Here is a 25,973-nt window from a genome sequence, read left to right on the forward strand (position 1 = left end):
CAGTCGAATGACTATGTTATACTTGCTAACCATGCTGACAATCAAACTTTTATGGTGATGGTCAATTTCAAGCTAACAACTGCTTCATAACTCCATAAAATGCTGATATAAAAGCAAAAATGTGATTTATAAGGATATGGAGAAACATCTCATGAATAGGAAAAACATGAGCAAATTTCACAAGAGAAAGGAATATGGGCAGGAGGGTGTAAGAGATTGGAGCAAGGGCACAGGATCAAGGATAAGTTCAAAGTTGCATAACATGAAGACGATGGAGGGATACCTTCAGAACCAAGAGGTTCAGAGCGTGGAAGATCTTAAAAGGTTAGTGGGAATAAGACTTATGAACATGCGAACAATGACATGGAAACACAGAAAATAGGTGCAGGAGTAGGCCATTCGGCCCTTTGAGCCTGCACCACCATTCAATAAGATCATGGTTGATCATTCACCTCAGTACCCCTTTCCTGCTTTCTCTCCATACCCCTTGATCCCTTTAGCCATAAGGGCTACATCTAACTCCCTCTTGAATATATCCAATGAACTGGCATCAAAAACTCTCTGCGGTAGAGAATTCCACAGGTTAACAACTCTCTGAGTGAAGAAGTTTCTCCTCATCTCAGTCCTAAATGGCTTACCCCTTATCCTTGGACTGTGTCCCCTGGTTCTGGACTTCCCCAACATTGGGAACATTCTTCCTGCATCTAACCTGTCCAGTCCCATCAGAATTTTATGTGTTTTATATTTTGTATGAGATCCCCTCTCATCCTTCTGAACTCCAGTGAATGCAGGCCCAGTCGATCCAGTCTCTCCTCATCTGTCAGTCCTGCCATCCTGGGAATCAGTCTGGTGAACCTTCGCTGCACTCCGTCAATAGCAAGAACATCCTTCCTCAGATTAGGAGACCAAAACTGAACACAATATTCCAGGTGAGGCTTCACCAAGGCCCTATACAACTGCAGTAAGACCCCCCTGCTGCTATACTCAAATCCCTTAGCTATGAAGGCCAACATACCATTTGCCGCCTTCACTGCCTGCTGTACCTGAATGTCAACTTCCAATGACTGATGTACCATGACACCCAGGTCTCGTTGCACCTCCCCTTTTCCTAATCTGCCGCCATTCAGATAGTATTCTGCCTTCGTATTTTTGCCACCAAAGTGGATAATCTCACATTTATCCACATTATACTGCATCTGCCATGCATTTGCCCACTCACCTAGCCTATCCAAGTCACCCTGCAGCCTCTTACCATCCTCCTCACAGCTCACGCTGCAACATCTGCAAACTTGGAGATATTACACTCAATTCCTTCATCTAAATCATTGATGTAAATTGTAAATAGCTGGGTCCCAGCACTGAGCCCTGCAGCACCGCACTAGTCACTGCCTGCCATTCTGAAAAGGACCTGTTAATCCCGATTCTGCTTCCTGTCTGCCAACCAGTTCTCTATCCATGTCAGTCCATTACCCCCAATACTATGTGCTTTAATTTTGCACACTAATCTCTTGTGTGGGACCTTGTCAAAAGCCTTTGAATGTCCAAATATACCACATTCACTGGTTCTCCCTTGACCACTCTACTAGTTACATCCTCAAAAAATTCTAGAAGATTTGTCAAGCAGGATTTCCCTTTCATAAATCCATGCTGACTTGGACCGATCCTGTCACTGCTTTCCAAATGCGCTGTTATTTCATCTTTAATAATTGATTCCAACATTTTCTCCACTACTGATGTCAAGCTAACCGGTCTATAATTACCCGTTTTCTCTCTCCCTCTTTTTTTAAAAAGTGGTGTTACATTAGCTACCCTCCAGTCCATAGGAACTGATCCAGAGTCGATAGACTGTTGGAAAATGATCAGCAATGCATCCACTATTTCTAGGGCCACTTCCTTAAGTACTCTGGGATGCAGACTATCAGGCCCCGGGGATTTATCGGCCTTCAATCCCATCAATTTCTCTAACACAATTTCCCGCCTAATAAGGATTTCCTTCTGTTCCTCCTTCTCACTAGACCCTTGGTCCCCTAGTATTTCCGGAAGGTTATTTGTGTCTTCCTTCGTGAAGACAGAACCAAAGTATTTGTTCAACTGGTCTGCCATTTCTTTGTTCTCCATTATAAATTCACCGGAATCTGACTGCAAGGGACCTACATTTGTCTTCACTAATCTTTTTCTCTTCACATATCTATAGAAGCTTTTGCAGTCAGTTTTTATGTTCCCAGCAAGCTTCCTCTTGTACTCTATTTCCCCCCCTAATTAAACCCTTTGTCCTCCTCTGCTGAATTCTAAATTTCTCCCAGTCCTCAGGTTTGCTGCTTTTTCTGGCTAATTTATATGATGGACAGGGAAAGACCACTGGTCCATCCAGCTTGTCCCACAAAATTGTGATGCCTGCATACCACAATATATACAATCTCCACCCCACTCAAAGCCATGTGATCTTCTGGAAAAAGCAGATAAAAGCCCAGGCCCATTTGGGGACGGGTGGGGGGGATTTTGGGAAATTCCTTTCTGATTTCCTCCCCCGGACATTCAAAACTAGTCCAGGAGATCACTCCGATCCTGGTAATCCTATACAGTACCTACCTTTTGTAAGAAGTGATCTCTGCCCCAGCCAGAAACAGGTCCAGCTCTCGTGATGGTGAGCAATAGAGGGAGGTTCTTTACACAGTTATGAATGAATATAAATTACAAATCTGCTGGAAATCTATGGAGATAGTAGTTAATGTTACTTTTCAATAATAGCACTTCTAGAATCCTAGAAATTTATGGCACAGAAGGAGTCCATTCGGACCATCGTGTTTGTGCTGGACGAGAAAAAGATATCCAGCCTAATCCCACTTTCCAGCTCTTGGCCCATAACCTTTTAGGTTACGGCACTTTAAGTGCATATCCAAGTACTTTTTAAATGTGATGAGAGTTTCTGCGAGTTCCAGACCTGCACCACCCTCTGGGGTTTTTTTTCTTCTCAACTCCCCTTTAATCCTTCTATCAATTACTTTAAGTCTATGCCACCAGGTTATTGACCTCTCTGGAAAATAGGTCCTTCCTATCCACTCTTATCTTGGCCCCTCATAATTTGATACACCTCAATTAAGTCTCCTCTCAACCTCCTCTGTTCCAAACAAAACAACCCTAGCTTATTCAATCTTTCCTCATCACTGACATCCTCTTAAATCTCTCCTCTACTCTCTCGAGTGTAATCACAGCTTTCTTGTAATGTGGTAACCAAAACTGTATGTAGTACTCTAGCTGTGGCTTGACTAGTATTTTATGCAGTTCAAGGCTAAGCTCCCTGCTCTTATATTCAACGCCTTGGCTAATAAAGAAAAGTATCCTGTATGCCGCATTAACCACCTTATCTACCTTATCTACCTGTCACTTATGGACGATCAAATTCAGATAATCGAGAGGCTAAGGGAAACCGAAAGGACATGAGGGTGAACATGAAAATGTTTTTGGAGCGGAAGTTATGTAGGGAAAGCTAAGGGGAAGAAACAAAAGATTTCTAAAAAACGGTCCAAAAATGGAATGAGCACAAGATTTCAGATGATGCCACAAAAGTTGCAGAAATGCAGATTTAAAAAATCCTGAATCCATCACTAGTTGAATCAGTGAAGTAGTGAAAGTCCACATCACTGACTAGTTGGTTGCTGTCCTTTGCTCCAGTTACGATATCAGTCTGAATAGCTAGATATACTTATTCCAGAAATAGAAACTTGCCTAATACGTTGAGGCCACTTACTATCAAAACCTATTGTGAAGTACATCATCATCATAGGCAGTCCCTCGGAATCGAGGAAGACTTGCTTCCACTCCTGAAATGAGTTCTTTGGTGGCTGAACAGTCCAATACGAGAACCACAGTCTCTGTCACAGGTGGGACAGATAGTCGTTGATGGTAAGGGAGGGTGGGACTGGCTTGCCGCACGCTCTTTCCGCTGCCTGCGCTTGATTTCCACATGCTCTTGGCGTTGAGACTCGAGGTGCTCAGCGCCCTCTCGGATGCACTTCCTCCACTTAGGGCGGTCTTGGACCAGAGACTCCCAGGTGTCAGTGGGGATGTCGCACTTTATCAGGGAGGCTTTGAGGGTGTCCTTGTAACGTTTCCGCTGCCCACCTTTGACATGTTTGCCGTGAAGGAGCTTCGAGTAGAGCACTTGCTTTGGGAGTCTCGTGTCTGGCATATGAACTATGTGGGCAGCCCAGCGGAGCTGATCGAGTGTGGTCAGTGCTTCAATGCTAGGGGTGTTGGTGCGCCTGTCCTCCCAGGGGATTTGTAGGATCTTGTGGAGACATCGTTTGTGATATTTCTCCAGCAACTTGAGGTGTCTGCTGTACGTGGTCCATGTCTCTGAGCCATTTAGGAGGGCAGGTATTACTACAGCCCTGTATAGTACAAGGATGTTGAGGAAGCTATTACAATAGGAGATGCTCAGAAACAAAGCTGTCATTATATGAATAGTGATAGGTCGACCCAAGAATAACGTGTCTGTTTTCACGTTAGTCCCATCAGATGTAGTCCTGACTAAATGAGAAACAAATGAGATGCATTGGCGACAAAAAGAATTGAACAATGCAAAGAATTCAAGCGTTAAGAGGATTATCTGAAGGGTTGAATAAGATTCATGGCCTGATCGCAGCCCTGGTGGCACTAAATAGGAGGGACTGCAAAATGCCTAATTGTTCTCTGTTCAAGTAATTTAGGACCAGGTTCGTATGTCATAATGGTTGGGTGTGGAAACAAATTGAAACAAGAAAGAAAAAAATACAAATGATGGAATTCTGAATGAAAAGGACAAGATGCTTAGATAAATACTTGAAGGGGGGAAATTTGCAGGGCTATATACAATAGAACAAAAACTCTACTAAACACATTTAACAACAAAGTCTCATGAGAATCATAACATTTTAATGTTGAAATAAATACTCCAATACATGCAAGAAAACTTAAGATAGACTTCTACGCCTGGTAAATAGTGTAAGGGCAAGGGACTGGGACTAACTGAATAGCTCTTTCAAAGAGCCAAATGGCCTTCGTCTGTGCTGTATCATTCTATGATGCCAGAAATGTACAGGAGCCAGCATCTGAGAGAAAGACATGTTACTGTTTTAGGTAGCACTCTTCTGATCAAGGGCCTCAACTGAAACATTAACCAAACTTTCAGTTCCAGATACTGACTGACCTATTATGCATTTACAACATTTTGTTTTGTGAAAATGTTGAAATGGGTTGCAAATGGTTAGTGGTAGAGTTGCTGTATTCGAAGGCACAGTTTCTTCAATCAAATCACTGCCTGCAAGTTCGGTTTCAATTGTGCTGTCTGAGAGGTGTGAGGAGTGGGAGGGGGGCAGGGTTGGGAAAGAGGGATACACACTAACCTCGTGTGCTTCCTAGTGGCTAGCCATGAAACTATGCTCTCGGCTGAAGAGGTTACTGAACATATTAGAGTGGGGAAAGTGTTATGTTCCCAGCAATATGCTTAATCAGTTATCACTTGTTTTTAAAAGCATCTATTTATTAATTGTTTCCAGTTTTTGAATCACTCAACTTTATGTTTTCATAGAATTATATAGCACAGAAGGAGGCCAGTAATTTTGAGCACTGCTATTAAATCTGCCCAAAACCATTTCTGTTCCAAGGAGAACATTCCCAGCTTACATAAGAAATAGGAACAGGAGTAGGCCATATGGCCCCTCGAGCCTGCTCCCACCATTCAATAAGATCATGGTTGATCTGATCATGGACTCAGCTTCACTTCTCTGCCAGCTCCCCATAACCCCTTATCCTCTTATCATTTAAGAAACTGTCTATTTCTGTCTTTAAATTTATTCAATGTCCCAGCTTCCACAGCTCTCTGAGGCAGCGAATTCCACAGATTTACAACCCTCAGAGAAGAAATTTCTCCTCATCTCTGTTTTAAATGGATGGTCCCTTATTCTAAGATCATGCCCTCTAGTTCTAGTCTCCCCCATCAGTAGAAACATCCTCTCTGCATCCACCTTGTCAAGCCCCCTCATAATCTTATACATTTCGATAAGATCACCTCTCATTCTTCTGAATTCCAATGAGTAGTGGCCCAATCTACTCAACCTTTGCTCATAAGTCAACCCTCATCCCCGGAATCAACCTAGTGATCCTTCTTTGAACTGCCTCCAAAGCAAGTATCCCTTCGTAAATATGGAAACCAAAACTGCACACAGTATTCCAGGTGTGGCCTCACCAATACCTTGTATAGCTGTAGCAAGACTTCCCTGCTTTTATACTCCATCCCCTTTTCAATAAAGGCCAAGATACCATTGGCCTTCCTGATCACTTGCTGTTCCTGCATACTAACCTTATGTGTTTCATGCACAAGTACCTCCAGGTCCCGCTGTACTGCGGCACTTTGCAATCTTTCTCCATTTAAATAACAACTTGCTCTTTGATTTTTTTTCTGTCAAAGTGCATGACCTCACATTTTCCAACATTATACTCCATCTGCCAAATTTTTGCCCACTCACTTAGCCTGTCTATGTCCTTTTGTAGATTTTTTGTGTCCTCCTCACACATTGCTTTTCCTCCCATCTTTGTATCGTCAGCAAACTTGGCTATGTTACACTCAGTCCCTTCTTCCAAATCGTTAATGTAGATTGTAAATAGTTGGAGTCCCAGCACTGATCCCTGCGGCACCCCACTAGTTACTGGTTTCCAATCAGAGAATGAACCATTTATCCCGACTCTCTGTTCTGTTAGTTAGCCAATCCTCTATCCATGCTAATGTATTACCCTAGCTTCTCTAGTTTCTCCACATAACTGAAGTCCTTCATCCCTGGTATCATTCTGGTAAATAGCCTCTCCAAAGCCTTCACATCGTTCCTAAAAGTGTGCTGCCCAAAATTGGGCGCAATACTCTCTGCCTCTTTATAAAGGCAAGGATGGCACATACTTTTTAAGTAGCCTTAAAAATTGTACCATTTAGTTTATATTGCCTCTCATTCTTCTTCCAAAAGTGCATAATTCCACACTTCTCGGAATTACATTTCATCTGCCATGTGTGTGCCTATTTCAAAAGTCTGTCTATGTCCTCTCCATCTTCATTGTTAACTATATTTGTGAGTTTTGTGCCATCTGCAAACTTTGAAATCATGCCCCTATACCCAAGTCCAGGTCATTAATGTATATCAAAAAGAGCAGTGGTTCCAATACCAGTCCCTGAACTGAAAACTTTCCTCCAGTCTGAAAAGAAACCGTTGACCACTACTCTCTCCTTTCTGTCTTTTAGCCAATTAATCCATGCTGTCACTACCTCTTTAATTTCATGGGCTTAAATTTTGCTAAAAAGTTGATTATCAAATACCTTTGAAAGTCCATATACATAGCTTCAACTGCACCACCTTCATTAACTCTCCTATTTCATCAAAGAGCTGTATCAAGTTTGTCAGACATGATTTGCCTTCAACAACTCTGTGTTGCTTTTCATTTATTAACCTATGCTCTTCCAAGTGACACTTAGATTATGGTCTCTAAATTTCCCCTTCACTGACGGTAGGCTGACTGGCCTGTAGTTAATGGGTTTATATCTCTTCCCTTTATTGAACAAGGGTGTAACATTTGTATCCCTCCAGTCTTCTGCTACCACTCTTGTATCCAAGGAGCATTAAAAGATTGTGGCCATAGCCTCCGCTATCTCCATCTTTACTTCCCTCAGCGACCTGGGATGTATCCAACCTTTTAAGTACCTCCTCTTTATCTATTTTTATCCAATTTCTCTACCCCCTCCTCCTTTTACTGTGATATTGTCAGCATCCTCTTCTTTTGTTAAGACAGATGCAAAATACTCATTTTGTACCTCCGCCATGCCTTCTACCTCCCAAGAATATCTCCTTTTTGGCCCCACCTTCCACCCTTTTAAGAAGCAATCTTTTAATATTTAAACAAAGAAAATCTGCACTTCCTTATGCAGAACGGGCATGTAATTGGCAAGTTAATTTCAATATAGATAAATACAAGGTGGTTCATTTTGGTAGCCACCTATTCCTGGGAAAATGAGCCTTAATGGGGTAGTTTGAGAGATTTTGCTGTGTGCAAATTGGTTGCCACGTTTCCTACATTCCAATAGTGACTGCAGTTTAAAAAGTACTTCATTGGCTGTAATGTGTTTTGGGACCACCTAAGGCTGTGAAAGAAGCTATAGAAATGCAAGTTATTTTATTTTTTTTAATTGGCATGTCGAAAGTCAATTGACATGCTGACAATGGAGAAGAGAAATGGAGATAGGGGTGTGTGCAGATATTCCTGGAGATGGGTAGAAATGTTATCCAACATGGGCATTTCATTAGTCGTTACCCGCCATACACTAACGTAAAACACTTAACATAAATAATCAGATTACTGTCATTTTTAATAAGTGACCATCACCTTTGGAGACTGGTGAATATAATTGACATTCAAACTTGTAGTGCCAACTTTTATCAGTAACAAAATTCACTTCCATGAGGAGTAGTTGACTATAATCTGTAGATCATATTAGACTCCACATATTTGAAATAGGAAAATTTAACAAATATAGATTTTCACTGAAGTTATAAAAGGATTAGAGGCATGCTGTTAAATATTTTATGGCTCCATCTCTAGATTTAATACTTTTCTGAATGGAAATCTTGAGGCTATGTCTGATATTCAGATCCCTGCAGACTTACTGCTGAAGGTGATTCAAACCAGATGCTTCACTAACCTGTAGGACAGAAAATAAACTATTCTTGAAATGAATTATTGTGGGCAACTGTGTGCTACAAGAAAGCTAACATCCTCTGGTTTCCCCTGCAAGGAGTGAATTGTGTCACATGAGATGCAGCAGATACATGCTGTACACAGCCGTAGGAAATCTTGAGAATCTTCTGTTAACATGGGTTTATTTTTTCCCCCAACCCCAGGCCAGTGTTGTTTAATATCTTTTGACAAATTTTTTTCCCTTCCCTTCTTCCTTTAAGTATTGGCTCCTGCTGCACAGATTACCCCCCCCCCGCCACCTTACCCAAGTGGGCATTCTACGGAGGCACGCCTAAACAATGCGTGACACCAGGTCATTCAACTGTGGGAGACATTGCAGCTAAGCCTAATGTTGTCCTCATCCAATGCCCAAATGTGCGCTTTCTTACATGGCTCACTGGATAGTGATGAGAAGCTTATTTTTCCCTCTTCAGCCCAGAGGCACTGACGCCAGTAGTATCCTACTTCTGTCCTGACTGAGAGTAGCCAACTTGCCCCAGATTGGGATTGAACCTTGGAACTTTGGTCTGTATGGCTCAGTTTACACACTATTGTTACCAACTCAGCCATCAGGAGAGGATGCTTTAAATCTTTAATGATAAATGAGTAATCTTTCCCTGTGTAAGTTTGATGTAAATTCTACCTGATTTATATATGTGCTTAATTGTATGGTTTGTTTTAATTCTTAATTTTTAAAATTAAAGTCTCTCTAATTATTAGATTTTGAATTCACTTTTTTTTCATTCAGCCTCTACAACAACTTTTGATATAGTGCCTTTAATGTAGTATAACATCCTAAGACGCTTTGCAAGAGCGTTATCAGACAAAATTTAACACTGATCACATGAGATATTGGGGCAGGTGATCAAAAGCTTGGTCAAAAAGGTAGGTTTTAAGGAACATCTTAAAGAAGAGGCAGAGGGGTTTAGGGAGGGAATTCAGGAGCTTGGGTTTCAGGCAGCTGAAAGTACAGCCGCCCATGGTGGAGCGAAGAAAATTGTGGATGTGCAAGAGTACAAATGAATACTCTGTCATCCGGTGGTGCAGGGAGAAGGAGAATGCTAGAGGACATTGTCCCTTCTGGAGCTTTATGCCATCTTGACCAGATGCTCCCCCCACCCACTCCCTATCCCATTATTTCTAGGGTCTCACACTGAGCTGTACTTTTTATCCTACCGTCTGAAGCAATGCTGACTGTTACACATGAAGGAGAATTCCTGCTGTCTGTCTACTCTTTGGTATAGGGGGCATAATATCAAAATACAGACTGTAGTTAATTGAAGAGGTCTATTGATGACTTCAGGAGGGCATTGCCAGATGGAGGTCAGATGAAATGCATTGTGGAGGGAAGGGTAGGGGATACATTTTCTAAGGAAAAAGAGAGAGGAATTGTACACTAAAAGAAGGAGACGCACTTTGGGTTTTAGATGTGCAAATCTTTAAAAATGAGGTGATAAATTGACAACAGCTTGTATTTCTATAACATATTTTGTGTAGAAACACATCTCAAGGCACTTGACAGAGGGGTAATCAATAAATGGACTCCTAGCCAAAGGAAAAGATGTTATAAACAGGGGTATAGTGTACAAAAGTAAACTGGTGATCCCAAGTGTTAGGCAGCTGTGTGAATATTTTGTCCAGTTTTGTGCAGAAGGAACTCAAGGTCATGGAGAAAGTGCAGGAGAGATTCATGAAAATGAGAGACTAGAAAAACTTGGAGCTCTTCCATTTGAATAGAACAAACTATGAGGAAATCTGATTGATATGTTGAAAACATGACTCCTATTTATGAGGTCAATTAGGAAAAACATTTTCCACTGGTAGAATCCATAAGAGCTTTCAAAAAGGAAATGGATAAGTATTAAAACAAAAGAAAGTATATTGGGAATGGGGTGGGACTAAATGATTAGCTCCTTCAGAGAACCAGCAATGGTGTGATGGACCTGTTGATTTTCTATGCTAAAGAATTCTATAATATATTAATGTTTTACACTTCTTTATGTACTTATCATGCTATTTAATTTTGCAGGCATTTTGTAAATGTTTTTGGAGCTGTTTCAACATCATTACTGTATTATTAGACCCGGTGCCATTTGTTATGTTTAGTTTTGGTTAGTTGAGCCCCCCCTAATTCCCTCTGGCAGATCTCTGTTCAAATCCTTTTTGACTCCCAGTTGCATGAAATTCGTGGTTTCTTCCCAGGGACCAATCCCCAAAGTACATGCATTATATACTGATTTTGCATGTTTTCCAGAAATGTACAGTAAGCTCAGAAAAGATGAGAGAAAAGGAACACAGGAAACACTAAAGGGAAGTGGTACCAAGGTTTCCTTATAGAGCTACCTCTTATCTGATCACAGCCCCAACTTCTGCGGCAGCACTTTGAGGGGCTGAGCTGTATATAAACAGCTTGTCTCTGTGGGGTGGGGAAGGCTGCCATCTTTTCTTCCTGTGGGCGGACTGAGCATAGACACTCAGATGAGGTTTCTTGCTCAGGCCACTCCAGCATTTGGGGACAGTCTGGTACCCGGAAAACAGTTGCTTGCCATGACTTTCGAGAAAGCAGGAATGGGGTACTAAAGTCGCATGTTCAGCCATGAACTCATTGAATGGCGGTGCAGGCTCGAAGGGTCAAATGGCCTACTCCTGCACCTATTTTCTATGTTTCTATGCATTTGTTGCTGCAATGCTACTGGATCTGCGCCCATTATGTTGAAAGCACTGACATCGCTGGGTTTCAAGAAGCAGTTGTGTGGAGGATTTTGGAAAGAAGTGGCCACTGGGGGAAAAAATCGTAACCGTGGAGTGCACTAATAATTTGTGGTGGGACCATTTCTGACCTCGTTGGTGAGTGTGGTGCTACCAGCCAGCAGATTACTTTTCCACCAGCTAACTTTGCAAACATTGACCTTGCCAGGTGTTCACAACTTTATTAGTTTACAAGGGGCTCAACCCAGTGCTGCATTTGTGCATATGTTTGCCAGTCGAGTATTTATTTTATTGCAGTCTTTTCGTTAAGGGTGCACTGCCAAAAGAGGTGCTGTCCTGTTTCAGTTGCCAGTTTTAATGTTGGCAGGTGGTCGTCGAAAATTCTGTAATGCATCACTGTTTAATTAGGTAATGTAATGAAACGTAGATGGTGTCCTTGATGTGATTCAGCGTGGTAGTCATGGTTGCTTCACTCTATCTTTTATGAATGGACAAATCCCATTATCTGAACTATCAAAGCCTGACCTGCAAACTGAAGTATTTGGGAAAGGAAGATAATGATTTATTTTGTTATAGTCTGTTTGAAAGTATTTTTAACCAAGTGTTTTGATTTTCTATTTGCTTTTAGTGACGCACATTATTGTTCCCAATGACCATGCTCTCTGTACCATGAAGTGTTTGATGGGGATCGTCTCTGGCTGTTGGCTTGTGGATTTGCAGTGTAAGTAGTCCATTAGATTAAAATAATTGCACTCTAATTTACATCAACGCTCAGCAGTAGATGGAACAGCAAGGCTAGAGATTACACAGGGCTGCTGGTAAATGTAGATGCTTTGATATTGAGTCAAATGTTAAAAGCATTCATAGTAAATCACTTGTACTTTAGAACTGTTAACTAATGTGGTTCCTACGGGTGCATCTACCTGCTGCCTGTTACTTACTGTGAAATGATGAAAATTCCCAGCTTGTAATATCTGCTCAGTGCTTATTTGCATGGCTTTGTGATAAACTATGCCAGGCTCTAATCTGTAGTTCCATTTTACCTGTATCTCCTGTGCTTGAAACAGCACTTAGCCTGAGCAAAAAAGTGAACTTTTTATGGAATTTAACTAGGATGTAAAAGTCAACTCTTGTTTATCATTTTCAATTTTCTCAGCTGATTTGTGCTGGATATGGTTCTGTGACTGCCAGCAGTCCTCCAATGTCTTGCTCAAGTTGGCCACCCTTCATATGTGACCCTAGGCAGACTCTTAGGCAGTCCCTCGGAATAGAGGATGACTTACTTCCACACTAACATGAGTTCTAAGGTCGCTGATGAGACCAATGCAGGATCTACAGACTTGTGGGGCAGATGGTGGTTGAAGGGACGGGTGGGTGGGGTGCTTTGTTTGTCGTACGCTCCTTCCGCTGTTTGTACTTGACTATTGTGTGCTCCCTACAAAGAAGACTCAGAGTTCAACGCCTTCCCGAATGCTTCTTCTCCACTTTGAGCGGTCATGGGCCAGGGATTCCCAAGAGTCGGTGGGGATGTTACATTTTTTCAGGGAGGCTTTGAGGGTGCCCTTGAAGCGTTTTCTCTGCCCTCCTGGGGTTCGCTTACCGTGACGGAACTCAGAGTAGAGTGCCTGTTTCGGGAGCCTTGTATCAGGCATGCGGACTATGTGGCCCGGCAATTGGAGCTGATTGAGCATGATCAATGCTTTGCTGCTTGGGAGGTTGGCCTGAGAGAAAACACTGACTTTGGTACTCTTATTCTGCCAATGGATTTGCAAAATTTTGTGGAGGCAACGTTGCTGGTATTTCTCCAGTGCCGTGAGGTGCCTATTGTATATTGTCCATTGTACATAGGCAGACTATTTGGCCATGGAAACCATCATAGTCATAGTTCTCCCCTGACATTCACAGCAGAAAGCCCCTTTCCCAACTGCACATTTTCAGCATAGGTCACTGGATATCAATCAGCATGGGCTAGCCCTGACTGATTTTTTTTGTTAACTTCTCTAGAGCTGCTGAGGTCAATTGTAACACCCCAAATGGTGTGCTTGTTAAGACGTGCTAACTCAGAATAGATAAGGCATCAGAGCAGATTTTCTGCTCGTGTGACTAAAGAACATATCACAGAAAAGTTGCAACACATTGCATGGCTGGCTTTCAAGGTACACATTTATTTATATTCAAGTTGCTCTTTGGAGACCTACACAAAATATATTATGGAGGTGAAAATGTCTCGGTTTTATGTTATCTGCTCAGTGATTCTCAGGGCAAGGAACAGAGAAGATATTATCCGTTTTATGATTTGGAATTATTGTTTCACTGTTGGCCATGCGATTAAGTATCTGTGTCTGCTGTGACTGGGGAAAGAGAAGTAATAAATTAGAATAATGAATGGCCAGGATGTATTACTGAAGTGTTTAGTGTTGTGCAGCCATTCAGGGCACTGTGTATACACTAATGACAAACCCTATAACAAAGTATGGACAGTGTGTGCTTTTATATTTTGAACTCCTCTATCTATTATTCTTTATTGCTCTATATGTATTTTTTTAAGTTGCTTCTCTCTGCACAGGCATACCATTGACTTATGACAAAATAAAATATACATATAGCAAAGGAGCAAAAATATTGAGTTTTGGAGCTGCTGCATTCTTTCTCTCCAGTTGCCCAAGGAAACTGATTACATTCTGTATAGTCTGAAATCAAATTTCTAGCATGGTTGTACAATACATCTTTGTTGTGATAGAACACAGACACATGGAGACAGCAAGAAAGGACTCCAATGACTGCTAGCCACATGGAAGAGTAGCAGTGTTTCTATTTCCATGCATTCCTATTCTGCTTCTGCAACCACACTTGGTCATCCTGTGTCCACTTTTCAAAAATAATAATCCTCACCTTTTTTTATGAACTTCCTATGTCTTTGGAGCATGCTTATTTTATATCTCATTATATTTTGTTCTCCTCTGCTCAGTATTACCTGTTCTCTGCTCAGAGTTGAGTCAATCCCAGGAAGTTGGCAGAATACCATACTTAATCCTTTAATTGCTTCCGGCCCCTTTTTCTCGTCACCGTGGCGTAGTGGTAGAACTCTCCCCTCAAGTCGCAAGGTTGAGAGTTCAAGTCCCTGGAGTGCAATACATAATCCAGGCTGATACTCCAAAGCAGCACTACAGGAGGGCTGCATTGTCTTTCTGATGAGATGCTAAATCAAAGCCCTGTTTGCCCCCTCAGGTGGGTACAAAAGATCCTATGAAACTATTTGAAGAGGAGCAGGAGAGTTTTCACTGGTATCCTGGCCAATATTTATCCCTCAACCAACATCAGTAAAACAAATTATCTGGTCATTATCACATTACTGTTTGGGGGACCTTGCTGTGCACAAATTAGCTGTCACGTTTATTACACTACGTGATTGCACCAAAAAGTACTTCGATGGCTGTAAAATGCTTTGGGACATCCTAGGATCATAAAAGGCGCTATGAATGCAAGTTTGTTCTTGTGTGCTTTGGATTCTATCACTCTATTAGTTTTCTATCTTGTCCCCTGCCATACTGCTGGCATACCAGAAGTTCACTGATTAAACCTGCTGATGGCTGTGAAATTGACCCTTTGAGGTGATGATTGAAACATCGCATTTTAGTGTGAGGTCATTGAACCTTCTCCCATATATTTGAGAACATTTCCATGCTACTCTTCCCTGCAGTGCCTTGAAAAATAGAAAATAATGCTTACCCATATGAAAGAGAACCTTGTGCAGTGTTCATGCTATGATGGTGTAAACTGTGATTAATGCATGAACATTGAAATAGGGATCCTTAATTACAGCAGCTGGAGAGAAAAATTGTGAAGTGCTTTAAATTTTCTAATATTCCAACTTATCTAATCAACCTAAACATACATGACCTTTAGGCAGGTGTTTACTTCATGATCAAAGAAGTTTTAGTTCTGTATTTTCAAGCAAAGGTTTTTTGTTTAAGTTTGAAAGTCATGCTTGCTGGCAATTCCATTTACCACCTGTTGATTTTAATCATATCATTTGGATATTCCAATAATCAATGACTTTCTTATGATGCTTTAATGTACAGCTCTGGGTATGTACCAGATTTATTTACTGGTCCATTCTACAGTTGCGCCAGCATGATCTTGCCATGCACTTACCCAGGTAAAAGATGCTGGTGATGAGAAAGGGAGCAGCTTCTCTCTTGGCTTCCACCCAGCATTTCTTTCCCCCACTGCCTGATTCCTTGTGGAGATATAGAACCACAGTCTCTGGTACCTTAGCCAAAGAAAGCCTGGATAGAAGCTATTGGCAGCTCATTGAGCCATTGGGACCATCATAGTCATGCCCAATCTTGCCTTTATTTGATGTCAACACACATGCACTTGCAGTGGGGATTGCTCTCTATCCTCTTTGAACATCCTCATCTTAACATATGAATACTGAAACAAAATGTTGCTCCCCCTGCCACCACCATAACCAAGGTTAGTTAGAACATAACATAAGAAATAGGGATAGGCCATTTGGCCCCTTGAGCCTACTGTACCATTCAATAAGATCATGGCTGATCTGATCAGCTCCAATTCCCTGCCAGCTCCCCATAACCCTTTACTCCCTTATCGCTCAAAAATCTGTCTTATCTCCACTTTAAATATATTCAAAGACGCAGCCTCCAGAGCTCTCTGGGGCAGAGAATGCCACAGATTTACAAGCCTCTGAGAGAAGAAATTTCTCCATCTCAGTTTTAAATGGGCGGCCCCTTATTCTAAGACTATGGGGCTGGATTTTCCCCCCGCCTGATCCTTAGCGGTGTTCCAGCGATTGCGTCCTTTTCAACCGCCGGAATGCGCGCTCCTGCGGTTTTCTGGTGCTCCATGTTGGCGGTGGCGAAGCTATGCGGGAGCGAAGTGCAGAGGGCGGTGTGCGGCAGAGGAGGCCTATCAACCCGGGAATCTTCGGCTCCCAAGCTGTGCGCATGTGCGCGTGGCTGTCGAGCTCCACCCCTCCCCCCCCGAGGGGTACCGACAAGAGGCTAGAGACTGCCGGCCTGAGAACGCTGTGGTGGAGGGGAAGGGGAAAAGAGTGAGATCGCTGTGGGGGAAAGATCGCTGTGTGGAGGAGAAAGAGAGTGAGATCGCTGGGGGGGGGGGGGGGGGGAGAGAGAGATAGCTGTGGGGGGGGTGAGATCACTGTTGGGGGAAGGGAAGAGTAATCGCTGTGGGAGTGGGGAAGAGTAATCGCTGTGGGGGGGGGGGTCAGATCGCTGTTGGGGGAAGGGAAAAGAGATCGCTGTGGAGGCGGTGGGAGAGAGACTGGGGATGAGAGAGAGAGACTAAAGGAGTAAATAAGGCTTTATTAGACCATTTATATTATTGCCTAACACGAGAAAATGCTACAATCAATTTAAAAATAAATCAAACTGTAATGATCTGTGTAATATCAAGCAAACCTGTCAGATCTGTGTCCAGACCGCCCACTTAAGATCCAGTAAGACCTTTTTCAGGACAGTATTAAGGTCCGGTGGTAAATGGATCTTAATAATAACTTGCATTTTGGGCGGTAATATATGGGCGGACAGTATCGAATACCGCCTGGCGGTAATGACTGTAATTTACCAGCGGTAGGTATCTGGGCAGTAAATGTGTTTTTTTTTGACAAAACTTGTATTTCTGGGTGGTAAATGGTGATTTGAGAGGAAACTCTAGCCCTATGTCCCCTAGTTTTAGTTTCCCCCTATGAGTGGAAATATTCTCTCTGCATCCACCTTGTCGAGCCCCCTCATTATCTTATAAGTTTCAATAAGATCACCTCTCATTCTTCTGAACTCCAATGTGTATAGGCCCAACCTACTCAACCTATCCTCATAAGTCAACCCTCTCATCTCCAGAATCAACCTAGTGAACCTTCTCTGAACAGCCTCCAATGCAAGTATATCCTTCCTTAAATACGGAGACCAAAACTGTGTACTCCAGTACTCCAGGTGTGGCTTCACCAATACCCTGTATAATTGTAGCAGGACTTCTCTGCTTTTATACTCGATCCCCCTTGCAATAAAGGCCAACATTCCATTTGCCTTCCTGATTACTTGCTGTACCGGCATACTAACTTTTTGTGTCATGCGCAAGGACCCCCAGGTCTCTCTGTACTGCAGCACTTCGGAATTTTTCTCGATTTAAATTATAATTTGCTTTTCTATTTTTTCTGCCAAAGTAGATAACTTCACATTTTCCTACATTATACTCCATCTACCAAATTTTTGCCCACTCATTTAGCCTGTCTATATCCCTTTGCAGATTTTTTTGTGTCCTCCTCACAATTTGCTTTCCCACCCATCTTTGTATCATCAGTAAACTTGGCCACATTACACTCGGTCCCTTCATCCAAGTCATTGATATGGATTGTAAATAGTTGAGGACCCGGCACCAATCCCTGCGGCACCCCACTAGTCAGTGTTTGCCTACCGTAAAATGACCCATTTATCCCGACCCTCTGTTTTCTGTTAGTTAGACAATCCTCTATCCATGCTAATATATTACCCCCAACCCTGTGAACTTTTATCTTGTGCAGTAACCTCTTATGTGGCACCTTATCGAATGTCTTCTGGAAATCCAAATACACCACATCCACTGGTTCTCCCCTTATCCACTCTGCTCGTTACATCCCCAAAGAACTCCAGCAAATTTGTCAAACATGATTTTCCTTAAATCATCATCATCGGCAGTCCCTCGAAATCGAGGAAGACTTGCTTCCACTCCTAAAGTGAGTTCTTTGGTGGCTGGATAGTCCAACACGAGAACCACACACCCTGTCACAGGTGGGACAGATATTCGTCGGGGGAAGTGGGGGATGGCACTGATTTACCACGTGCTCCTTCCGCTGCCTGCGCCTGATCTCTTCACGCTCGCAGTGTTGAGATTCGAATTGCTCAACGTCTTCCCGGATGCACTTTCTCCACCTAGGGTGGTCTTCGGCCAGGGTCTCCCAGGCGTCAGTGGTGATTTGCACTTCGCCAGGGAGGCTTTGAGGGTGTCCTTGTACCGTTTCCGCTGCCCACCTTTGTCTCGTTTGCCATGAAGTAGCTCCACATATTGTAAGGAAAGACATTAGCTTGGATGATGTGGAATCGGTATGGGTGGAGCTACAGAATACCAAGGGGCAGAAAACGCTAGTGGGAGTTATGTACAGACCTCCAAACAGTAGTAGTGATGTTGGGGAGGGCATCAAACAGGAAATTAGGGGTGCATGCAATAAGGTGCAGCAGTTATCATGGGTGACTTTAATATGCATATAGATTGGGCTAACCAAACTGGAAGCAATACGGTGGAGAAGGATTTCCAGGAGTGCATAATTGATGGTTTTCTAGACCAATATGTCGAGGAACCAACTTGGGGGGAGGCCGTCTTAGACTGGGTGTTGTGTAATGGGAGAGGATTAATGAGCAATCTAGTTGTGCGAGGCCCCTTGGGGAAGAGTGACCATAATATGGTGGAATTCTGCATTAGGATGGAGAATGAAAGAGTTAATTCAGAGACCATGGTCCAGAACTTAAAGAAGGCTAACTTTGAAGGTATGAGGCGTGAATTGGCTAGGATAGATTGGCAAATGATACTTAAGGGGTTGACAGTGGATGGGCAATGGCAGACATTTAGAGACCGCATGGATGAAGTACATCCCTGTCTGGCATAAAATAAAAAAGGGAAAGTGGCTCAACCGTGGCTATCAAGGGAAATCAGGTATAGTATTAAAGCCAAGGAAGTGGCATACAAATTGGCCAGAAATAGCAGTGAACCTGGGGACTGGGAGAAATTTAGAACTCGGCAGAGGAGGACAAAGGGTTTGATTAGGGCAGGGAAAATAGATTACGAGAGGAAGCTTGCAGGGAACATTAAAATGGACCGCAAAAGCATCTATAGATATGTAAAGAGAAAAAGGTTAGTAAAGACAAACTTAGTCCCCTGCAGTCAGAATCGGGGAAGTCATAACCGGGAACAAAGAAATGGCAGACCAATTGAACAAGTATTTTGGTTCGGTATTCACTAAGGAGGGCACAAATAAACTTCCGGATATAAAAGGGGTCAGAGGGTCTAGTAAGAAGGAGGAACTGAGGGAAATCTTTATTAGTCGGGAAATTGTGCTGGGGAAATTGATGGGATTGAAGGCCGATAAATCCCCAAGGCCTAATGGTCTGCATCCCAGAGTACTTAAGGAGGTGGCCTTGGAAATAGCGGATGCATTGACAGTCATTTTCCAACATTCCATAGATTCTGGATCAGTTCCTATGAAGTGGAGGGTAGCCAATGTAACCACACTTTTTAAAAAAGGAGGGAGAGCGAAAACAGGGTATTATAGACCGGTCAGCTTGACATCGGTAGTGGGTAAAATGATGGAATCAATTATTAAGGATGTCATAACAGCATATTTGGAAAGAGGTGACATGATGGGTCCAAGTCAGCATGGATTGTGAAAGGGAAATCATGCTTGACAAATCTGGAATTTTTTGAGGATGTTTCCAGTAGAGTGGACAAGGGAGAACCAGTTGATGTGTATTTGGACTTTCAGAAGGCTTTCGTCAAGGTCCCACACAAGAGATTAATGTGCAAAGTTAAAGCACATGGGATTGGGGGTAGTGTGCTGACGTGGATTGAGAACTGGTTGGCAGACAGGACGCAGAATAGGAGTAAATGGGTACTTTTCAGAATGGCAGGCAGTGACTAGTGGGGTACTGCAAGGTTCTGTGCTGGGGCCCCAGCTGTTTACATTGTACGTTAATGATTTAGACGAAGGGATTAAATGTAGTATCTCCAATTTGCGGATGACACTAAGTTGGGTGGCAGTGTGAGCTGCGAGGAGGATGCTATGAGGCTGCAGAGTGACTTGGATAGGTTAGATGAGTGGGCAAATGCACGGCAGATGAAGTATAATGTGGATAAATGTGAGGTTATCCACTTTGGTGGTAAAAACAGAAAGACAGACTATTATCTGAATGGTGACAGATTAGGAAAAGGGGAGGTGCAACGAGACCTGGGTGTCATGGTACATCAGTCATTGAAGGTTGGCATGCACGTACAGCAGGCTGTTAAGAAAGCAAATGGCATGTTGGCCTTCGTAGCGAGGGGATTTGAGTACAGGGGCAGGGAGGTGTTGCTACAGTTGTACAGGGCCTTGGTGAGGCCACACCTGGAGTATTGTGTACAGTTTTGGTCTCCTAACTTGAGGAAGGACATTCTTGCTATTGAGGGAGTGCAGCGAAGGTTCACCAGACTGATTCCCGGGATGGCGGGACTGACGTATCAAGAAAGATTAGATCAACTGGACTTGTATTCACTGAAGTTCAGAAGAATGAGAGGGGTTCTCATAGAAACGTTTAAAATTCTGACGGGTTTAGATAGGTTAGATACAGGAAGAATGTTCCCACTGTTGGGGAAGTCCAGAACCAGAGGTCACAGTCTAAGGATAAGGGGTAAGCCATTTAGGAGTGAGAAGTGGAGAAACTTCTTCACCCAGAGAGTGGTGAACCTGTGGAATTCTCTACCACAAAAAGTTGTTGAGGAAAATTCACTAAATGTATTCCAAAAGGAGTTAGATGTAGTCCTTACTACTAGGGGGATCAAGGGGTATGGCGAGAAAGCAGGAATGGGGTACTGAAGTTGCATGTTCAGCCATGAACTCATTGAATGGCGGTGCAGGCTAGAAGGGCCGAATGGCCTACTCCTGCACCTATTTTCTATGTTTCTATGTTTCTATGTAACTTACTCAACCTTTCCTCATAAGTCAACCCCCTGGGACATTGGAACCGGTTGTGGGGGAGGTGGGACCAGTACAAACCGGACGGTCTGCACCTGGGCAGGACCGGAACCAATGTCCTAGGGGAAGTGTTTGCTAGTGCTGTTGGGGGATGGGAACCTATGCAGGGAGACAGAGGGAAGTAGAATGTGGGCAGAAGCAAAAGATAGAAAGAAGAAAAGTAAAAGTGGAGGGCAGAGAAATTCAAGGCAAAAATCAAAAGGGGCCACCTTACAGCCAAATTCTGAAGGGGCAAAGAGTGTTAAAAAGACAAGCCTGAAGCCTCAATGCGAGGAGTATTCATGGAGAATTAACTGCACAGGCAGCAATTAATGAATATGATATAATTGGCATCACGGAGCCATGGCTCCAGGGTGACCAAGGCTGGAAGCTCAACATCCAGGGGTATGCAACATTCAGGAAGGATAGACAGAAAGGAAAAGGAGGTGGGGTTAGCGTTGCTGGTTAAAGAGGAAATTAACGCAATAGTAAGGAAGGACATTAGCTTGGATGATACGGAATCTGTATGGGTGGAGCTGCGGAATACCAAAGGGTAGAAAACGCTATTGGGAGTTGTGTACAGATCACCAAACCGTAGTAGTGAGATTGGGGGCAGCAACAAACAAGAAATTAGGGATGCGTGCAATAAAGGTGCAGCAGTTATCATGGGCGACTTTAATTTAGATATAGATTGGGCTAAGCAAACTGGTAGCAATACGGTGGAAGAGGATTTCCTGGAATGTATTGGAGATGGTTTTCGAGACCAATATGTCGAGGAACCAACGAGAGAGCTGACCATCCTGGACTGGGTGATGTGTAATGAGAAAGGACTAATTAGCAATCTTGTTGTGCAAGGCCCCTTGGGGAAGAGTGACCATAATATGATAGAATTATTCATTAAGATGGAGTGTGACACAGTTAATTCAGAGACTAGGGTCCTGAAATTAAGAAAAGGTAACTTCGATGGTATGAGTCATGAATAGACTGGCAAATGATTCTTATAGGGTTGACGCTGGATAGGCAATGGCAAACATTTAAAGATCGTATGGATTCACTTCAACAATTGTACATCCCTGTCTGGAGTAAAAATAAAACAGGGAAGGTGGCTCAACCGTGGCTAACAAGGGAAATTAAGGATAGTGTTAAATTAAGAGGCATATAAATTGGCCAGAAAAAGCAGCAAACCTGAGTACTGAGAGAAATTTAGAATTCAGCAGAGGAGGACAAAGGGTTTAATTAGGAGCGGGAAAATAGAGTCTGAGAGGAAGCTTGCCGGGAACATAAAAACTGACTGCAAAAGCTTCTATAGATATGTGAAGAGAGAAAGATTAGTGAAGACAAACGTAGGTCCCTTACAGTCAGAATCGGTTGAATTTATAATGAACAAAGAAATGGCAGACCTATTGAACAAATACTTGGGTTCTGCATTCACGAAGGAAGACACAAATAACGTTCCGGAAATACTAGGGGACCGAGGTTCTAGTGAGAAGGAGGAACTGAAGGAAATCCTTATTAGCCGGAAATTGTATTGGGGAAATTGATGGGATTGAAGGCCGATAAATTCCCGGGGCCTGATAGTCTGCATCCCAGAGTACTTAAGGAAGTGGCCCTAGAAATAGTGGATGCATTGGTAATAATTTTCCAATAATCTATCGACTCTGGATCAGTTCCTATGGACTGGAGGGTAGCTAATATAACACCACTTTTTAAAAAAGGAGGGAGAGAGAAAACGGGTAATTATAGACCGGTTAGCCTGACATCAGTAGTGGGGAAAATGTTTTCATCAATTATTAAAGATGAAATAGCAGTGCATTTGGAAAGCAGTGACAGGATTGGTCCAAGTCAGTATGGATTTATGAAAGGGAAATCATGCTTGACAATCTTCTAGACGTTTTTGAGGATGTAACTGGTAGAATGGACAAGGGAGAACCAGTGGATGTGACGTATTTGGACTTTCAAAAGAGATTGTTGTGCAAAATTAAAGAACGTGGTATTGGGGCTAATGCACTGACGTGGATAGAGAACTGGAAGACAGGAAGCAGAGAGTCGGGATAAACGGGTCCTTTTCAGAATGTCAGGTAGTGACCAGTGGGGTGCTGTAGGGCTCAGTGCTGGGTCCCCAGCTATTTACAATATACATTAATGATTTAGATGAAGGAATTGAGTGTAATATCTCCAAGTTTGCAGATGACACTAAGATGACGCTAAGCTGGGTGGCGGTGTGAGCTGTGAGGAGGACGTTAAGAGGCTGCAGGGTGACTTGGACAGGTTAGGTGAGTGGGCAAATGCATGGCAGATGCAGTATAATGTGGATAAATGTGAGGTTATCCACTTTGGGGGCAAAAACACAAAGGCAGAATATTATCTGAATGGCGGCAGATTAGGAAAAGGGGAGGTGCAACGAGACCTGGGTGTCGTGCTGCATCAGTCATTGAAAGTTGGCATGCAGGTACAGCAGGCGGTGAAGAAGGCAAATAGTATGTTGGCCTTCATAGCGAGGGGATTTGTGTATAGGAGCAGGGAGGTGTTGCTGCAGTTGTACAGGGTCTTGCTGAGGCCTCACCTGGAATATTGTGTTCAGTTTTGGTCTCCTAATCTGAGGAAGGACGTTCTTGCTATTGAGGGAGTGCAGCGAAGGTTCACCAGATTGATTCCCGGGATGGGAGGACTGACGTATGAGGAGAGACTGGATCAACTGGGCCTGTATTCACTGGAGTTTAGAAGGATGAGAGGGGATCTCATAGAACCATATAAAATTCTAACAGGACTGGACAGGTTAGATGCAGGAAGAATGTTCCCGATGTTGGGGAAGTCCAGAACCAGGGGACACAGTCTAAGGATAAGTGGTAAGCCATTTAGGACCGAGATGAGGAGCAACTTCTTCACTCAGACAATTGTGAACCTGTGGAATTCTCTACCGCAGAGAGTTGTTGATGCCAGTTCCTTAGATATATTCAAGAGGGAGTTAGATATGGCCCTTATGGCTAAAGGGATCAAGGAGTATGGAGAGAAAGCAGGAAAGGGGTACTGAGGTGAATTATCAGCCATGAACTCATTGAATGGTGGTGCAGGCTTGAAGGGCCGAATGGCCTACTCCTGCACCTATTTTCTATGTTTCTAAAACCAGCGACTTGATGTGTCTTCTGTAAGTCGTCCATGTCTCTGACCCATATAGGAGGGCGGGAATTACTACAGCCTGTAGACCATGAGCTTGGTGGTAGGTTTGAGGGTTGGACTTCGAACACCGTTTTCCTCAGGCGGCCGAAGGCTGCACTGGAGGCGATGTTGAATCTCCGCATCAATGTCTGCCTTTGTTGACAAGAGGCTCCCGAGGTATGGGAAGCGGTCCACGTTATTGAGCGTCGCGTCGTGGATCTTCATGATTGGGGGGCAGTGCTGTGCAGAGAGGACAGGTTGGTGTAGGACCTTTGTCTTACGGATGTTATGCGTAAAGCGCATGCTTTCATATGCCTCTTTGAATACATCGACTATATCCTGGAGTTCAGTCTCCGAATGTGCGCAGACGCAGGCGTCGTCCGCGTACTGCAGTTCAACGACAGAGGTTTGGGTGGTCTTGGACATGGTGTAGGTTAAACAGCTTCCCACTCGTTCTGTAGTTTAGTTCCACTCCGGCAGGGAGTTTGTTGACAGTGAATTGGAGCATGGGAGCGAGGAAGATTGAAGAGAGGGTTGGAGCGATGACGTAGCACTGTTTGACCCCGGTTCGGATATGGAATGCGTCTGTAACGGATCCGCTGGTAAGGATCACAGCCTGCATTGTTGTCGAGGAGCAGGCGAAGGACGTTGACAAACTTTTGGGGGCACCCAAAGCGGAGGAGGACGCTCCATAAGCCCTCACGGTCGGTAGTGTCAAAGGCCTTTGTAAGGTCGAAAAAGGCGATGTCTTAAGGGCTGACTCTGCTCCCTGCATTTTTTCTGTAGTTGTCATGCTGCAAAGATCATGTCCATTGTTCCCTGTTGGGGACGAAATCCGCACTGAGACTCCGGGAGGAGCTCCTTGGCCACAGGGAGAAGACGGTTGAGGAGGACTCTAGCGACAACCTTCCCAGTGGTTGATAGTAGGGAGATTCCCCTGTAGTTGCCACAGTTGGATTTGTTCCCCTTTTTAAAAATGGACACGATCACTACATCTCTGAGATCCCCTGGCATGCTCTCCTCCCTCCAAATGAGAGATGAGGCCATGTATCTACGCCAACAGCGCCTCTCCGTCATATTTTAGCGTCTCAGCAGGAATTCCATTCGCACCCGTAGCCTTGTTGTTCTTGAGCTGTTTTATGGCTTTGCCTACTTCTTGTAGACTTGGAGTTTCACTGAGGTGGTTACGGGTTGCAAGCTGTGGGATGGAGTTGAGAACACTCAAGTCAAAGGCAGAGTCTCGATTGAGGAGATCTTCAAAGTGCTCCTTCCAGCGGGCCCTAACAGTTTCGGTGTCCTTGATGAGTGTTTCCCTGTTCTTTGCCAGGAGTGGGGTTGGGGCCTTGAGAGTTTGGACCATAGGTGGCCTTGACTGCAGTGAAGAATCCTTGTATGTCGTGGCTGTCAGCTAATTGTTGTATCACCTGCACTTTCTCCATCCACCACCAGTTCTTTAGGTCCCGGGTTTTTTGTTGGACCTCAGCCTTGAGCCGTCTGTAATGTTGCTTTGTAGCACTCGAGTTTGGCTGTTGCTTGAGACTTAAAAATGCTCTGCGCTTACGGTCTATTAGTTCTT

General features: G+C 43.5%; 1 protein-coding gene across 2 annotated transcripts in view; it reads left to right on the top strand.

The window, feature by feature from the left end:
* Positions 1-25,973, top strand: part of bard1 (BRCA1 associated RING domain 1) — a 228,838-nt gene that overhangs the window by 185,675 nt on the left and 17,190 nt on the right. For both annotated transcript variants that reach the window (XM_070876214.1, XM_070876215.1), the window contains exon 9: positions 12,092-12,184. In XM_070876214.1, the coding sequence (XP_070732315.1) occupies positions 12,092-12,184 (93 nt within the window). The remainder of the gene's footprint in view (positions 1-12,091; positions 12,185-25,973) is intronic.

The sequence above is a fragment of the Pristiophorus japonicus genome, chromosome 3 (genome assembly GCF_044704955.1).
Source record: "Pristiophorus japonicus isolate sPriJap1 chromosome 3, sPriJap1.hap1, whole genome shotgun sequence".
Taxonomy (NCBI): Eukaryota; Metazoa; Chordata; class Chondrichthyes; family Pristiophoridae; genus Pristiophorus; species Pristiophorus japonicus.